This window comes from Alexandromys fortis, unplaced genomic scaffold (assembly GCF_014885135.2).
Source record: "Alexandromys fortis isolate MF-2015 unplaced genomic scaffold, M_Fortis_MF-2015_v1.1 scaffold_10, whole genome shotgun sequence".
Lineage (NCBI taxonomy): Eukaryota > Metazoa > Chordata > Mammalia > Rodentia > Cricetidae > Alexandromys > Alexandromys fortis.
In genome coordinates this window covers 11,350,599-11,369,176 of record NW_026067895.1, presented here as the reverse complement: position 1 = coordinate 11,369,176, position 18,578 = coordinate 11,350,599, and the positions used below count along the sequence as shown (strand labels likewise).

Here is an 18,578-nt window from a genome sequence, read left to right as displayed (position 1 = left end):
AAAAAAAAAAAAAACAACAACAACAAAAACAACAAATAAAACGGTAGTCACAGACGATCTCCAGGAATGTGTATCTGGATACTGCTGTAGCACGTTCAAGCCAAGCACAATGAAGCTTGAGTTGCAGCACAGGCTAGTGGGATATTTTAAATAATTAAGGAGTTTAAATTTATTTCTCTTCTGAAATGGCAATTTTAATGGAAGTCTATTAAAATTACATTTTTTTATTATTGTTCCTCTAAAATTAGGAATATAAACTAAGACTCCATTGCAGTCACCTAGGGGGGAAAGACAAAGATTGGATAATATTATTTATTACACTCTGGCTGTGTTATGTCTTCATCCACTCATTTGATCAAGAGTTAATACAGGGGGATGTGGTAGCTTCACTGGAGAAGCTCCAGGCCACTGTGGGAGCATACAGAGAAATAGCTCCTCTCTGTCACAGGAACAGCAGACCAAGATCATGGGAGGGAGTGGCCTCTCAGGTGAAGGCAGAGGGATGAGTGAAAGCCAGGCTGCAGCAGCAGCAATGGTAAGAACATTCTAGATAACAAAAGTGCATATGCAGAGTCCCAGAGCAAGAGAGAACTTGCGGCAGCTACCCAGAGAGTTGGAGGAGGCCCAGGGCATAGAATGGCGTGAATTCCAATGAGAGCCCCATGTTAAGGATAAATAAGTGGCTCTTTTAGTTTAATCAAACAGGAAACGGAAAATTTAGTTTCTGCCATGGGCTTCCCCAGTTTTCCAACATTAGCATCAAATCTGGATTTTTAGAAGCTATATCCATTTCTAAATGTTTGTGACAATGTGTAATGTAATAAAATGTTGTGCTGGCCAAGTGTAACTGAAGACTCGCTTGTAATCAGGAGCAGTCATTCTCAAGGTGTGGTCCAGAGGCCAGCGTAAGGTCACTGCTGACATCTCAGAGAGGGGAATTCTCAGGCCTGGCCCAATGCCTTAAACAGCAAAAACTCTATGATACATGGAACTCAGAGATCTGATTTCACAAGCTCTTCAGGTAATTCTGGAGCAGTCGATACTTGCTTCCTGGCAGACATTTCTCACTGATGACTTGAAATTTGAGTATGCTCATGCCATTTTGCCAGTGGCATTTGGAAAGGTTTTTTTTTTTTCATGGTCCAGCCAGACTAAGGTGCCAACAATGGTTTCCTCTCTTCAGCTTTAAGCCGTGTTTCTTATCATCCACTTAACATCCAAGTTTCTCTTAACAGCCCCAAAGAAACCTTCTCGAGGCCCCTCTACACCTACAGCACTCGGCTGCTCATGCTATTCACACCATCTGTTGTTATCAGCAGTGACAGGCACAGGCCTGTACGCATGGAACAGATTTGACGACTTCCAATGATGCAATGGAATAGGCACCAGGTGGAAAGAATGGTGTGCTCTTCGTTGAGTGATGGTATTTCTCTCTAGAATGTGTGTGCTACTGTATATAAAGTGGGCATGAAGAATAAAATATTTGATGGACTCTACAGCACCATTGATAGTAACCAAGTTATTATTTCATTACTAAGAAAAAAAATTTGCCAGTTGAAATTGTGGCAACATAGATAGAAGGACATTAAGTCTTTTAAAGATATAAGAAAACCCTGTGGGTTTAGTATTAAATACTTCTGCATAAATATGTGAGCATGGGCTATCTTGTAACTATCACTTTTCAGAACCTTGGGGGACTAAGCTGCTGTGACCCGGTGGGCCTCTCACTCTGGACCACCTAACTTTGGATACCACTGTCCCTATCAAGCGCACGTTGTTTGCACTGCTTGCCTACCGTTTGGAAATCAACAGAAGGAAAACAACTTTGAAGCAAAACCAGGTTATGATATTCATCCACTGCTGAACCCAAACCAGACACCAGGTTAGCCCTTGCCAGGTCTTAAAAGGCAGACCAAGAGCGCAGCACCAACTGGGTGACAAAGCACACCGCAGGAGCCTTACTTCACCTTGGTGGCTACTACATCAGATCATCCACCAAGAAGGCTTCTTAAATGAGGTCCTCCTAACTTCAGAGGACATACAGGACAGACACACAAGTGCTGGCACTTGGTCTTTGTTCCACATTGAATGTAGGACTCAGTGTAAGAAGCCCTCGATGTCTGTTTTAAAGAAAGGCCATTGAAGAACATTTGGCAGTGGTAGAAGCTGGTCCTGACTCTAAGGAAGCTCTCCTTATCCACATTGGTTATAAAGGACTTTTACTCCCATACATGTTCCCAGAAAAGGTGGAAAGTCACCTGGGCTGATTCAAATGCCACTGATGGAAAGTGTTGGGGAACTGGACACCCTGAGTAGAGAGAGCCTTAGAGGACTGTGCTGTTTCTTCCTGACACTGTTTTCAACTACCGTGTCTTAGGACATTTTGTGTGGACAGAAATTTCTGGAAGTGGCGCTTATGTGTAGTAACTGGGTACTACACATTCTTGGAGTTCTACTTCTCCAATTTAACCTCCCTAAACAAACAAACATAAACGTAAATCACATTTGTAAGTTAAGAAATCTCTAGAAGTCCTTAAGTGTGAATTATTGTCATAGGCTTCCTTCTCTAGAAGGGCATCTTCCCGGGGTCACACTCACTGCAAACACTGTGCATCTGAAGTCCACTAAATGGACGAACAGTTACATTTCTACCAAAGCACAGCAAACAGCCAAGTGTGAACCTCACCACAAATGAGCTGGTGTCTCCTTTAAGGGTCAGCCTCCCCCCAAAACTGCCACTGTGAGAAAGTTTCTTGAGAAGACCAAGGGAAGAGAGAAGCCTCTGCTGGCAGGGTCTTGCCAGCCCCAGGGACTCAAGGAATTACACAGTCAGTCCCCTGCTGTTCCCAGCCCTTGCATTCCTGGGAGACCCAGGCTGTACAGTTTGTGGAATATTCACTATGAAATACTACTCAGCAATAAAAAGGTGCAAAAACATGAATCTCAAAAAACATTAATAGGATTAAAAAAAAAAACACGAGACTTCACAGTGTGTGATTCTCTTTGTCTGTGAAACTAGGGTGATAAAAAGTGGGTGTTGCCTGAGGCTGATGGTCAGGGGGGCTGTGTTACTGGGAGCTCCTTCCGCTCTGGGGCGTGGTCTCTCTCCCTTTAAAAAAAGCGGCCACTTCCCTCTGCGCACGCTCTGGCTTGCTCTGGCTTCCGGCTCCGGCTCTGGCTCTGCTTCCTGCTGCTCAGGCAGTAGGCTCCATTCCTGATTGCATAGAGAGCCGGGAGGGTAATCTGTAAGTTTTTGCCCTTTAAATAAATAGCTTCTTTATTGGTCATAATTCCAAACTGGTGTGGGATTGTTTGTGACTTATGCCTTCAGGGCTGGGACCAAATGACCCTGAGAAAGCCTCTGCAGGTGAGGAAAATGCTCTGAACAGCTTCTGTTATTTTGCCTTTTGAGACAGAACTTCATGCTGCCCAAGCAGAACTCAAACTAAGTAGCAGACACAGGCCTTGAACACCTGATCTTCATGCTTCCCCTGATGACAGGCACGCACCACCATGTCCTGCTTTAATACCCTGATTATAGACGTGTTCATACTAAGGTATGCACCTCCAAAACCTTCCTGCTATAAGGGGCAAATGTGTTGCAAGTTTATAAACTAGTAAGTCTGGGAGAAAGGTGCATGAACAATAGTAGATGGAGAGGAAGCAAATTTGAATTTACATCGCAATTTTCCCTTTCCTCAATAGGTAGTAACCTTTTTTATCCCGAGGGTTTTTCTCTGATATTAAATTGATGTCTAATGGGAAGCCATCCTCTCTTTATAAGTGTCTTTATGTTTGGGTTGAGTTTGTTTCTTGTTAACTCAGATAGTGAGGTCTGCCATAGCTGAATTAATAATTAATCAATAATAATAATTAATTAATAATAATTTCTATCTTATAGCCTTGTCTTCTGTCTTCTGCACTTCCTGCGTCCTATGTGCTATTTTTCATTCCTTAGCATACCAGTTACTCTTTGACCTTAGCAATCAGACTATCAACTCCAAGGTCTTTGCATGTGAAGCCAGCACCCCACCGCTCAAGTACATCTTCGTCCCTTATACTTCTAAAAGTTTTTTAACTAAAAGCGTTTTAAATAATTACCCTAGAGATGACAATACATAGCTACAACCATGTGGGCAGGTCTACTTTGCGACAGTGCCATACCACAAGGGAAGAGCCAGCCCTTACAGCAAGGCCTTCCCCACTGGCTCCTTGCAGACGGTGTAACATTTTATCCAGCATTCCATCTGCCCACATGCTCTGATCATCAGGGATGCTGATGTTGTTCTTTTGCACAAGTTGTCTGGGGAGGTGAATTAGGAAGAAGAGGAGTCAAATATTTCATCCTCCTCTAAGGCTGTTTTCCTGGGTTCCTTGAACTTTTCGAATGACACATAATGATCCTGCATATTTAAGGAGTAGAGTGTGATGTTCTGATGGGCTTCTTCTGCATTGTATACCGAGGAACCAGGATAGCACAGTCACATCTGTCTTTGAGATGAGAACAGTTACAGTCTGCTTTAGTCACTGCTAACCACCGCTACTCCGACTGTAACAGAATGGATAGAACGTAGTCTTAAAAATAGTAAAATTCAGACCTCAGCCCCATCACCCCAACTCCCCGCTCCTACCCCTTTACCCTTTGCTTCTGGTAACTACTATTTCACTCTTAAGGTTTACCAAATTCTTTAGATTCCATATGCCAGATCACTCTTGAGTGAATGCAATGCCCACCAGGCTAACACTGCTACGCTGGCTGGCTTAAGGGTATTCCTAGTGTGTAGATACAGAATGGGCAGACCATGCAATATAGCCATTCCCTTTGAGCAGACAGGTAGATTTAGGTCTGGATGTTCATAAGCAGTGCAGATGTTTCTTCTGCAAATGGACTTCATTTCTTTTCACTACATGCATACATGCATACAAACATGCACACATACATATGGTAATTATTTGAAGTTTTGGAAGATCCTTGCACCGTTTTCCATAACAGTTGTACTAACTTGGGTTCCTGACAATACTATGTAATCTCCCCTTTGCTCCATTTCTGGCCGACTCTGAGCCGTCTGTAGAACAGCTGTTCTAATTGGTGAGAGGCAGGAGCTTACTGAGGTTTTATGTCTTTCCTTGATTACATAAGTAATGTTAAATTCTTCTTCATATGCTGACTGGCAGTTTCCACATCTTCTGAGAGATACCTATGCAGATCCTGAGCCTGGTCTCAAGTCAGATGGGGAGGGGGATGCTATTTTGTATATTATATACTTTAGGTCACAATCCCTTTCAAGATGCATGCTTTGCAAACACAGTTCTGTCCTCTAGGCTCCTTGGGCAGAAATCTTCCACTTTGTGACAAACAGTCCCAAAGGTCTCCTTTGCTTTTCTTACCTGTAGTGTGAGCATCAGATTGACTTTTTGTCCAGTTCAAGGTCATGAAACTACTGTTGTCTTTCAGTCGATGTACTTATTGCCTATATATATTGTATAGAGTTATTGTACTTAGTTTTTATTTATAGTCTCCTACTTTTTTACACAAAAGAGGGGAAATAGTAATATTTTGTCTGTGTTTCAATAAATAAAGCTTGCCTGAAGATCAGAGTGTAAAGCTAGCCACACTAATCAACCATACAGGCCAGGCAGTGGTGGCACACACCTTTAATCCCAGCAGCCACACTAGTAAGCCAAAAAGGCCGGCACTGGTGATGCACGCCTTTAGTCCAAGCCCTAGAGAGGAATATAAGGCAGGATGACAGGAACTCACTCTCTTTTTCAGTCTGACGATTTCGTAGAGATAAGAGCTCTCTAGTGGTTTGCTGATTTGCTTTTCTGATCCTTAACTTGAACCCCAATATCTGCCTCTGGGTTTTTATTAGTAGCGCTACATGTGGCGATAGTAAGTAGTTCATAGGTCTCGCTCTCACAGTTAGGTTTTAATCCACTTTGAGTTGATCTTTGCATATGTGAGAGAGGGGCCCATTCCATGCTTTTGCATGTGGGCAACACCATTCATTTCTTTTTCACTTATAAATTTTCAATTAGCTTACAAAGTAATAGGTTTCCGTATGGGCTTATCATCCATACTTCATTTGACTTGATTGTCCCATCCCTCCCTTCTCTGCCTTGTCTTCCCCCTCTCTGTCCTTTCCCCCAATGCCCATCCTTCCACTTTGTTCTCTTGTCTTCTTTGCCCGCCCTTAATCCCTTCTAGTTTTCTGACCTTTACCCCTCTCTTCCCCTTCTTGGACACACATATGTGACAGAGGCAGAGATCTGCGGACGAGAGAGACCATACGGTTTGAGCCTGGGTTTCCTCCCTTAATGTTTTCCAGATTCAAGCATTTTCCTGCTAATGTCACTTTTCTTCTGCACACATGAATAAAACCCCATTGCATACATGGGCCACATTTTCATTACCTTTTCTCCAGTGGATGGCTATCTAGGCTGACTTCATTTCTTGCTGCTGTGAGAAAAGCCAGTGAAAGCTATTACAGGAAGTGGCATCCTTTGGGTATATGCACACGAGGGCCAACAGTTTTTATTAAAGAGACTTTCTCCCACTGCATGCCCTTTGGTCCCTTTGGCATATATGTATTGACAGTAAGTATAGAATTTTGTTCTAAAGACTTTTTCAGTTCGATAGAACATATGTTGTCTTTATGGCAGTACCATGCTATTTTGTTTATTATAGGTTTTTTTAAATCATATTTCAAAGCTAAGGAGTACTGCCTCCAATTTTTTTGTTTTGCTATTCTTTTGTGACTTTATACGAATCTTAGGATCTATTTTTCTATGCACTATAAAAATGTCATTGGTCTTTGGTGGGGACTGGATCCAAGATAGCTTTGGGACTCTTTCTTCATACAGCACAGTCTCTGCCCTTTATTTTCCTTTTCCCTGAAGGAAAAAGATGGTCCCACTCAGAATAAAAAAGAAAAGCCCTCAATTTTTATGAGAAACTACAGAATATCAAAGACAAAGAAAAGAAATCTAAGCAACTATTAATATAATTAGTATGCTTTATTCCTCTCTCTCTCTGTCTTTGATATGGTGTGTGTGTGTGGGGGGGGTGTCCTCACTAGATAGCCCAGGCTAGCCTTGAACTCAAACTCTTTGTTTGGACTTCCAAATGTTCCTTCACTTTTGAGGAGCAGTTTTCTCGAGGTTTAGAATACTCTGTTGCTAGGGTGTTGGGTGAGACAGTCTCACAACACAGCCCCAGCTTGTGGTGGTGATTCTTCTGCCTCTACCTCCAGAATGCTGTGAGCCTCACACACTATATGACTGCACATTCAAACAAGCAAAAGCCCATCCTTTAGCTTGGCACACCTCTAGCAAATTTCAAGAATCAGCTTGGTTCTTTCCTGCAAGGCATCTGTGCAGCAAGATTGACTGTTCATATGAAATTCCTGTGGGGGGGGGGGAAGGCTGTATCCATTAGCAGGAGACTGTCGGGACTGTTCTGCTAAGCAAACCAAAGATATTTCCCCCAAGAATTAGACCGTATCAGTCAGAATGAGGTTCAACTCAGAAACAAATGAAGACTGTTGGCTGTCACACACACAGGACAGGAAAGTAGGCGAGAGATCACATCCTCCCATCCTGCTATCCATTCTCACATACGCAGACGTTCTTTAGAATGATGGTGTGCAGGGTGTTCACACTGGACATAGCAATTGAAAAGAAGATGAATGTGGCCGCACACTGCTTCCCTGAAATGAATGAACAGAAATTTGCCACACTTAGATTTGTGGTTTTCCACACCAGGAAAGGTGTGTTGGATTCCAGGGCACACCAGGAGTTTCTCCTTGAGTGGGTTCTGGATGAGCCTGAGTCCCATGTCCCCAAATGATGCTGGTTATGTGGGTCCAGGGAACTACACTCTGTCAAACATTAAGTCTGAAACCATCAATGCTTGATGAGCCTTTACAAGAGCGGTTCTCAACCTGTGGGTTGTGACCCCTTTGGGGGTCCTGTATCAGATATCCTGCATATCAGATATTTACGTTACAATTTATAACAGTATCAAAATTATAATTATGAAGTAGCAATGAAATAATTTTATGACTGGGAGGGTGACCACCACATGAGGAACTGTATGAGAGGTCACAGAATTAAGAGGGTTGAGAACCACTGCTTTGGAAACTGCCTCTTAATTCTGTTAATTTTTCTGGTATTCTTTAATGACATTTTTAAGTTAATTTTTTCTCTAAATAGTAGAAACTTTTACTAACAAGGCTATATGTGAGCTATAAGGTTAGACTTACAGACAACACACTCCACATTTCGCAGAGGAAACTGAAACTCAAGCATGTCTGGGACAAAGCCAGGAACAACCCACACATTTGATTCTAAGTCAGGGTTATGATCACAGTTTTATAATGAGAGAGAGAGAGAGGGAGAGAGAGAGAGAGAGAGAGAGAGAGAGAGAGAGAGAGAGAGAGAGAGAGAGAGAGAACAGCTTTAAATTAGGTTTTAAAAACCTTAGCCATGCCTGCTCCAGAGCAGCCACTCACTGCAGTGACTTTCCATATACAACAGTGGTCCCATAGAAGCATCTGGCACCATTGCTACCGTTTATTTCTCATCAGCATGATCTATAATATTCGCACAGGACATCATACAACACTGTTTCCCCAAAAGCACTGTGCTGTTGAAGGAGATACATGGCTGTATCTGGTGCACTTGCTAGACGTCCACCAGAATATCCCACTCTAAAGGGCAGACCTATGAAAATCACCTCGTTTGGGACCATGCGGCCCCACGCTCTGAGCGCAGGTCTTACCTTAACTCAGGTTGCCAGGAGCACAGAGGAGACTGAAGTCAACTCTGAGGGACTTAACTGAGGCAAGGCTCTGTTGAAATAGGAGCGGCAGGGCTGCGTCCCCGGCACCCGGCCGCCCGCATGGCTAGTTTATACCCAGAAATAATTACACGGAAACTGTATTCTTTTAAACACTGTCTGGCCCGGCTAGGTCCAGTTTCTTATTGGCTAGCTCTTACATATTGTTCTAACCCATTTTTAATATTCTGTGTAGCCCATGAGCTGGCTTACCAGAGAGGATCTTAACCTGCGTCTGTCTGGCGTGGGAGAATCATGGCGGACTCCTCACTCAGCTTCTTTTTCCCAGCATTCTCCTCTGTCTACTCCGCCTACCTAATTTTCTGTCCTATGAGGGCCGAGGCAGTTTCTTTATTATTAACCAATGAAATCAACAGATAAGATACAAGACCCACCTCCATCAAGGCTCCCAGGATCTCCCTGGAAGGATAGCTCTGGTGTTTACATGGGGGAAATGTTGGGGAATGTCTTCCACACAGTGTGTACCTGGAGAGCTTGACGGAAGCCACACACACACACACACACACACACACACACACACACACACACAAACTATCCTTTCCTATGGGAACACATCCTAAGACCCCTTCAAACTATCAACAGTACTGATTCTGATATAATAGGTCCACTTTATAAATGAACAAAGTCCAATTTATAAAGCTGGCAGAGACAGGCTTAACAATAACTGTAGGAAAAAAGTACGCTTAGGATATTATTTTGATGTAGTTTAGATCTTGAATAGCCCCCAAAGGCTCATGGCTTGCATTTCCCAAGGGGGTGCTTTTGGGAGGTAGTCATAGCTTGAGCAGGTGGGGCCTAGCGTGAGGTCTTGAGGTCACTGGTAGCATGATTCTGAAGGCAACTGTAGGACCTTGGTTCCATTCTCTTGCTCTGAGGTATTGGCTTCACAGGGATGTCCAGAACAATAGGGTGAGCAGACTCTGGACTAGAAGCTCTAAAAGTGTGAGCTGGGAACCTTTTTCTTGTTAGGAATTTAGTATCTCCAGCACCTGCTGTAGTAATGGAAAGGTAACTCAAAAAGTTAAGAGAAACCCCATATTAATATAATTTTTAAGTGAATCCCACATCAGAGAATAGTGCTAATAAGAAGCTAGAGCTAACGGGCCAAGCAGTGATTTAAATAATATAGTTTCTGTGTGATTATTTTGGTTCTGGGAAGTGGGAACCAACAAGCGGCTCTCTCCTCCTACAGTTTTCTCTGAACTGATACTAAACTGCCTCAGAAAGGAAACTTAATTTGGCTTTTTCTTTGACGACTCTGTAAATCCTACATGCAAACCAAGAAATGAGATACAATATTCTGGGATGCTCAGGGTAACCAGAAAGCCAGACAAGAGCTGACAAGAAGATGAAGTTCCTCAAGACTGTGCTCTGGACATCCCACCAAGCATAATCTCAGGAACCCTCAACTGTTCCTTAGAACATGTTCGCCCACTTGTTAGTGGGGCCGGAAACTTCCATTTGACTCTGCCAGTGGTTCCTTGGGAAAGGATGCACCAATCTCTGCGATGGCTTTTTGAAGATTTAAAAAAGACAATGAGATGTATAATTGAAAAAACAAACGAATTTAGGACAATTGGGAAACAGGCTGTCAACTAGTCCAACAGCTATTAGGAAATGGACACTAACCCCTTCTCCTGTGACAGTGGGACAGTCTCCCGCTCTTAGATTTGTGCTGAGTGTGTGATACTGTGACTTACATCCTCACAGCTTATTAAAACGGGGAGTGCAGAGCAGAAAATATTGTTAAATCTCAGTGGGAATGGTATACAGGTATTCACTGGGCCAGTCTCCACATAAAAATGTTACCTTTATAGATTTTCTGACTAATGAATGAAATTTAAGCTATGAGACAAAGCTGATAGGGACAGTGTGGCTTGAACAGCAGCTGCCCCTCTTTAAGTTAGGAAAGCAGTGGTCTCCTTTGCCTTTAACAACACGCGCAGATCGTTTCTGGAGAAGTCCCCTCTGCTCGTGTGATCTATATAGCAATAACCTTCTCCTCTCTCTGCAGGAAGCTGCCATGTCAAGCCCAAAAGGTTTCAGCGCCCCCAGACTCATAAAAGAAGAGACGACAGCATCAAGGTAAGCTATCGGTTTATTAGGAAAGTACCAACACCATATCCTTCGAAATTACTGGAATTTTATTTGCCTCAGGCTTATGACTTGCAACCAAAGACATTGTGCAAAGAAAGCAAAGATTAAGTACACTTTAGGGAGAAGGAGACCATACACATTGGTAACACAGGAGCTCAGGTGACAAAAGAAGCCATCGGGACACTCCAGACACAGTAATATTCAATAGCATTGTCAATAAAACAAGAGCAAAAAAAAAAAAAAAACCGCAATGTTGACAGTAGACATAAATCTTATACAAGTCAAAAAGCTTTTTTCTTTTGTTCTTCCGATCATAGAGCATAAAATGGAAAAATGTATATGTAGGTGATATCTAACTACTGTACACTTGTCACCTAGGGAAGTTGCTTATATGTACCACAGTGTAAAAAACAAACAAACAAAAACAATACTGAACAAATGAAAATCGCCTGATGAAAAATAAAATAACCAGTGGCCTTCAGTGGCTGCTCCTGGTCATCAGCACTGTAGAAGATAGAAATCTTCTCACCAGGACAGAGGATAGAAGCAAGCACATCAAACCGCTTCCAAATTCGACCCGCCTGTAGAAATATACTATCCACCCACATCTTTTCCATCAAAAGCTTTTGTTTTTAATCTTTGAATCTTTGAGGCCCATTTGGTCACAATATGTTACAAATGTGTGTGTGTGTGTGTTGTTCTTTTTTTTTTTTTTTTTTTTACACCATGATATCATATGTTTGTCTGGCACTATCCTAAAGCTAGTTCTAGATGAAAATGAGGACGGAGAAATAACCCAGTGCCCAAAGGGCAAATGAACTCACTGGGGAGAAAGGAGAGGGGAAGAAAGTGTGCGGTTCTGCCACGGTCAGCTCGAGTCCACACTGCTCACTCGTCATCAGTCCCGCTTGCTTCTGACTGCTCCTGAGAGAGAAAGGTAGAAAGAGTTGAGGGCGCCACATCTCCTTCCGTGGGAAGACAGGCACTGAGTGTGGAGGCATGGGCACTCTCTATGCTGAGGAGTGCCCAGCCAACAATCTCCAGGCGATGCCTGCCAGCCGCATTTGCTGTCTGCCACTTCGGCTTCTGAAGTTTATGGCGAACTGTTTCTATTTTTATCTGAGCCTTGGAAAAACTGTCCCACAACAAGAGAAAGATCGTGCCTTGAATATCTGCTCGCTGGTAAGCCATCTCAAGAAAACACAGTGTTTTAAATCTAACCAAAATAGAATAAGCCTAATTCTAGAACTTCCCAGTCGGGCTGAGGTTGCAAAGTGTTGAAGGAGAATCAAATTCACAAATATACTAAAATGGAAACCGGTCTTTCCAGGACGGAAACTGTGTAGGGACTGGGTGGCAGGGAAGCTGAGAGTTAAAGGAGGGGACTGGCCAAGCTTCTGCCTGTTGTTCTCCCGAACCAGGAACCAGGACCCAAGTCACATCTACGTGATGATACACATACAAACATTAATTGTTCTTCAGAGCGGAAGCTACCTGCTTTGACAAAACACTCCTTAAACATTTTCCCGATAAAACGAAAGCCTCGAGATATCTAATCTCAGGGCACCAGAGCCCAAATCTCTGACATCAAAATGCTTTTTCCTTCTCCTCCTCTAACCAGTATTTTATCTGATCTGCTATATGCTTACAGCAAGCTGGGTGAGAGAGATATAAAATATTAACCAGCCATGAAGAAAACTGTATTTGCACCTGCGTGCCCTAGGAGATTGAAAAGAGGGGTGGGGACTGATGGAGGAGCTTTTCATGTCTGCAGCGACACACACAGCTTCAGACTCCGCGTTCTAAATTCCGCAGCTCTGTTCCCATCCTCAGTCTAAACGAGGAGGGGCGCATACCCCAAGACAGCCTGAGAGCTGGAGATGCCCGGGCATGCGCACTCACGTTCTCATCCTGTTCCTCGTCGCTGTCAAAATCGCTCACTACAGGTTTGGCTTTGCCTCGATTTGGCCTCTTCTTGCCTTTCCCAGTGTCCCGGCCTTTCTCTTCTTTTTTATTGAGCTTGATCTTCACCTTCACAGATTTTGCTGGAGTGGACGCAAAACAGACCACAGTGAGGATTCAAAATCAGTAAAATGATTATCCCACCTGGAGATGCCAAGCCCGACTTCCCAGAGTGCCAGAGAGCCTCAAGAGTACCCTGTCTAGTTAATCCCTGTGCCAAGAGGAAGTGGTTAAGTGACATAGTCACAGGGAGAAAGACCTCAGCGTAGCGGATGGATCCTTTCCCTGGCTCCCGAGGGCTCAACAGGGCAGTTATCAAATAAAAAATTACATTAGCTATTAACAAATCTTACAAAGGTTAAAAAAGGATGATTCCACTGTGTAAGTTACTCTTTCGTTTAAAACTTTAGTAGAGTTCGATTAGCATTTTTTTAATGTAGAAATAGGACAAAATGGAAATAAAGACAACATACTTCTTTTGCCCCATTTCATGGCTCTCTAGTGATTATTCACAGAAAAATATTCTATAGACTTATCACACCAAAAATCCAAGTATTTATAGACACACACACACACACAATTTTATTTAGTTACTACATGGACCTTCAGGCACACCCACTGTCCATGCCTTGCTCTTTACTTACACACAGGAGAGAGCCAAATGTATTAGCTCACTCATGTAGCTTAATTCTGTTCAACACCTGAAAAGTTCCCATGCTCGCTTCACACTATAACTGATTTAATCAGTCCCCAGCGATGGGCGCTATAACAAACAAAGCCACTGTGAAACCATGTTGGCAGACGTTGGTGGGGGTACAGTGGTAGGAGCCACATGGGACATTCTAATGCTATCCGTCAAATGCACCTTCAGGAAGACTGCAGCCCCTTCTGCTCTTACTCAGAAGAGTACAAAGTGCCATGGCTCCGAAACAACTTCTAGAATAGGTACCCAATGGCTACCACTCCCAACTGTTTGAGGGTGAGGTCACGAGAAGGTAGAGCTACCACATAAGCCGGTGTTCATAGATCTCCAGCCTGGCTGTACAGATTACAGCGGGGATAGGGGATTTGGTCATTGCAGAAAGGAGATGTGAGATGAGACTTCCAGTGTCGTGGGAGAATATAAGGAAATAGCCTCATTGGAACAGTAAAGTAAGACATTCTGATAACATTTTTAAAATGCTTTTAGATCTGTTAAGTGTGGAAACTTACGCTAAAAAAGTATCATAAAACTAGAACACACTTCTCAAAATACTATAGATTATACCATTTATTTTCACTTCCCAAGTCACTAAGCAAATAATTAGCAGTCAACCAAACGGTGGTCTTGAAGGCCTGTCTCTAAGCAGACCAAAACTGACAGGCGTCCTCACTCAGATGAGTTTGACAATTATTTTTTAAAAAATCAATGACTGACTAAGTGGGGCCTGAGCCAAGCAGCACCCCGTGGGAACTTGTTAGATGTGGGGGTGGGTGATGAGGCTAGCATGTTCTTTAAGCCCTGTGGTTGTCAGGCTATGGTGCTAAGGAGTGACAGGTGGTGTGCACATCAGTGTGACTCCAACATCCAAAGGCAACACGGGCAGAGTTTTCTCAATGAACCTTGGCAGGCCTGAGCTCCGTGGCTGCTGTGCTCAATGTTAACAGCTGAGAAGACTGGCATGAGCAGGGTGAGCATATGGCCTTAAGTACCCGTGGAAACAGCCCAGGACGTGGGCGGGGCCCAAGGCGGGGGCTTACCCTCTGACTCGGACTCCTCTTCATCATCTTCCTCCTCCTCTTCATTGCTCTCTTCCTCACTCTCTTCTTCTTTGGCAATTTTCTGCCGAGCACTCTTAAACACTGACTGTAGGACAATGGAGTCTTCATAGATCTAAATGGTCACAGTGTCAACTGTTAAAAACCATAGGCTGAGGCCCGCAGACCCACAACTGTTGTATGCACCTCCCTCCTTCAACAACACACATACACAGGCACACGCGCGCGTGTGCGCGCGCGCACACACACACACGCAAGTACACACATGCGCACGCATACACACACAAGCACACACAAGCTTTATTTTAGGAGATGCCACTATTGGCTCCCCCACCCCCTCCATGTGTACAGTGGGTGTGGCCACACATGTGGTTATCAGGTATCTTCCTCAGTCACTCTTTTATTTTAGTCACTGAGGCAGGATATCTATCTGCTAGAATTATAGGCTAGCCCCTAAACATACCCAGATTCTGGAACTCTAAACTGGTCCTCACACTTGTATGTTAAATGCTTTCAACACTGAGCCACTCCCCAGGTTACCATTAACTCTAGTGAAAACCCAGAGGCTAAACCATTGAGTCTAAATATAGGCAAAAAGATACTCAGAGGAAGACCAAATACACGAAGCCAAACTCAAAAGGATGTGTTGTGGCAGACGGGTGCAGAAGGCAGTATCTTTGACAATATTTTAAGCCACACTTATTTAAGTGGCTCCCTTAAATACCGTGACAAAGAAACCCTTTACGAGGTTGTTCCCTGTCGCTGAGCTTCAGTGCAGCCAAGTCACACAGTGCAGACCGTGCACAGCAGTGATAAGACACCACTGAGAAACAGGAAGTCAACCTAAACACGGTCCTTTCCCTCAAGAAATTCAAACAGAGCCACTCTATGATCCAGCAACCTCATGTCTGGAGAGACACCCAAAATAATGAGACGCAGAGTCATGGGGAAATACATATCCTCCGCACGCTCGTGTTCTGAAGAATGCACCATAGCCAAGAGCTAAGAGGGAGCTCAAAGATCTGCAGATAGATGGACGACTAAAGACAACATGGCAGATGCAGCCAATAGGATTCAGCCTTTGGGAGGAGGGGCCTCCCATCACCTGTTACAACACAGAACAGCCCTAGGAGGCCAGTCACCGATAGATGGACATGAAGTGATCCCACTTACGTAGTCAAATTCATGCGATGTAGAGGGTGGTTATAGAGGAACTAGGGTGTGGGGTAAGAACTATTAAAGGCATATGGTGTCACCATTTCTAAGAGATGAAATACTGCCACTGACCTGTTAAAGACCCCCAGGGGCAGCCTTAACACTACTGAGCTGCACCCTTAAGAAACAGTTAAGGTGGTAAAGTTTATGTTATCTTTTGAGCACGATTCAAAAGCAGTGTGTCAAGGAATGGCCTTCGCTCTCTAGGACTGGATTCTTTTGCTGTCAAGATGACCCACATACTGGAGGAAGTGATGCGGCAGCCTGAGGCAAATGGGGAAGACAGTGGGGATGGGACGCTGGGGGGGGAAAAATCTGCCAGAGATCTGAGCTGACAAGCCAGGGTGAGGATGAACCGGCTGGGGAGAGACAAGCGCAAAGGCTCGAGGCCAGGACGGGGAGATGTGCGGAGCACACTGTCAATTCCTGGATGGGAAACTGGACGCTGCTCGGCAACAAGCCAAGGGCAGGGTCTCTGTGTAACCTGACCTGGCCTCCTGCCTCTCTTCTGCTGGACATGGGAGCATCAGGCCGGAAAGACAAATTGGAAAAAGATCAGTTCCCATCAAAGGTAAGTGGAATTGAGTTGTAATTAAAGCAGGAATGTCCTCCTCCTTATGTCCGTAAGTTCACTGTTACTTACAATGACTCCCCCACCCCCCATTCTGTTTTCAATCACTGTGCTTTGAACTCTTCATGTAAAGTTACAGTTAGAAAAACGGAGGTAACTATCATCGCATACAGTCTCCATGAGCAGAGAGATGGTACCCAGCCTCGGCATTGCCTTCAGTGGCTTGCTTGAGTTCCTCCTCTACTGAGAAGGTGAGCCTTGAAGGAAGTGTGAGAAGAGGACCGCCAGCGATGGCACAAAACCTCCCTCTATTCATATTGGTAGCAGAGAACATGTCCTTTCGGTTTTCAGTGTTCGGCTGGGGTGGAGGCAGGGATTCGAAAAGTAGAAACAAAAAGGCCTCATTTCTGAGAACCTCAGCCTGGTTAAGGTTAGACACTTCTCAGACAACTCGGCACGTACCTGAGATCCCTCCAAGTTGAATGTCTGTGCATTGTGACAGAGAAGCATGACATCTTTCTCCAGGTCACCCAGGCTCCGGTACTTATGATTACGAATTCTTTCCTGATGGGAATTTTGAACAAAACAGAAGAGGAATATGTAACTGTCCTTGTTTGTTTAAGGAAGCCCAGGTTTTCCCTCTCTCTTCATAGCGTTCAGCCTTGCTGAGCGGGCGGGACTGCACAACCCCAAGGGGTGCCATCGAGCAAGACCACCCTCCCACCCGTGTTCCTAGGCATGGGGAGGAAGGTGCACAGAATGGGAACTGCGTGGCAATGGAGGGAGATGAAGGTTCCCAACAACATGCAATGTATATAAGCTGAGCATCCAATGATCAGATAACATGAATGGAAAAAACCAACCAGAGCCATCCCTTCCCGACTTCTCCTGGGGCAAGCCTTGTGTAGGTCAGTGCTTAGCAAACGGGAGACCACTACCCCAGCCCCACGAGAATCACTCCAGCGCAGCCATGCATCCCCTTTGTTTACTCCAAGAAGAACAGTGAACAGAGCATCTACCTTGATCTTTTTGAAATCCACTGGCTTCCTAATTAATTCATAGTATTCTGGTAACTCTTTCCTGGAAGGTAACTGAATGAAGACTTCACTGAGCTGTCGCCCTGAACTGCAGGATGGGGGAGACAAACAGAGAGAAAGCAGATGAGGCACTCCTCAGGGAAGGGGTCATTTCAGAGACTGTCAATAAAGCAATGGAGGCCCCACCAATATAGGCACGGCGGGGGGGGGGGGCTCTGTACATGGAGGAAACGCCCACCACTGCCCCCCTCCCCGTGCCGGCTTCAAACAACATGAAAGCACGGTTAGGTCCCCATTTCTGTCACACACACACACACACACACACACACACACACACACACACACACACACGAAGTGGCAAGTATTCTGTAAACTCCCCTGTCAGGAGATAATCTCTTTTCATCATGACAGAAATATGTAAAATAACTTATTGAGCCCAAGCCTCATTTTAAATGAGTTAGGAGAAAGCACACGGACATGACTCCCATGTTCCTTTTGTCTTCAAATTCACTGTATATTTAGAAAATATGCTAAAATATACAGAGAGATGCAAATGCGAAGCTGTTGTGCACTCCCCACAGTCCTCTCTGTCTCATTCCTTTTACAGTGTTCGAATGCCATGAGCCCTTTCTATTATCCCTTGCCCGAGGAGCCCCTCACGTCTCCCAAATGCACTTCTGTGTGTGGAGCAATTTGGCAATTTAGGGGGGGGGGAAAAAAAACCAAACCAAGAACAATTGCTAACATGCACACTGCATGTTTCTAGCCTGGGCTGCGCCCTCCCCCCAGTGCACGGTGGTTTATTGAAAGCAGGTTTAGTAGAGAAATGCTTTAGCGTTTTGTCATTCGGAAGAACAGGCTGCAGAGCAACAAGGTTTTCACATCACTTAACGCTGGGAGTCAGGCACAGTGAAAGCAACAAAGAAGGATAATTGAGGTTCAAGATCCTAATACCCGATTGGGCCTCCCCTAAATCAATAACAGCTTATGATATATGGTCTACTCATTTTCCACAAAAATCTCGCTGCCCTTTTGACGGCGTCTCCCAGTTCCTTTGTGAAGGCAGAAACATCACATG

General features: G+C 44.3%; 1 protein-coding gene and 1 long non-coding RNA gene across 7 annotated transcripts in view; one reads left to right on the top strand and one right to left on the bottom strand.

The window, feature by feature from the left end:
- The window catches only part of LOC126512674 (uncharacterized), a 44,099-nt gene that overhangs the window by 20,120 nt on the left and 5,401 nt on the right, over window positions 1–18,578 (top strand). Inside the window, exon 2 of the long non-coding RNA XR_007595123.1 lies at window positions 10,875–10,945. This is a non-coding gene — a long non-coding RNA (uncharacterized lncRNA). The remainder of the gene's footprint in view (window positions 1–10,874; window positions 10,946–18,578) is intronic.
- Window positions 11,653–18,578, bottom strand: part of Smarca2 (SWI/SNF related, matrix associated, actin dependent regulator of chromatin, subfamily a, member 2) — a 164,168-nt gene continuing 157,242 nt past the window's right edge. For all 6 annotated transcript variants that reach the window (XM_050160511.1, XM_050160540.1, XM_050160534.1 and 3 more), the window contains 5 exons: window positions 17,483–17,588; window positions 16,926–17,027; window positions 14,660–14,792; window positions 12,860–13,002; window positions 11,653–11,881 (listed from right to left, as the gene is read on the bottom strand). In XM_050160511.1, the coding sequence (XP_050016468.1) occupies window positions 11,846–11,881; window positions 12,860–13,002; window positions 14,660–14,792; window positions 16,926–17,027; window positions 17,483–17,588 (520 nt within the window). In that variant the 3' untranslated portion in view covers window positions 11,653–11,845. The remainder of the gene's footprint in view (window positions 11,882–12,859; window positions 13,003–14,659; window positions 14,793–16,925; window positions 17,028–17,482; window positions 17,589–18,578) is intronic.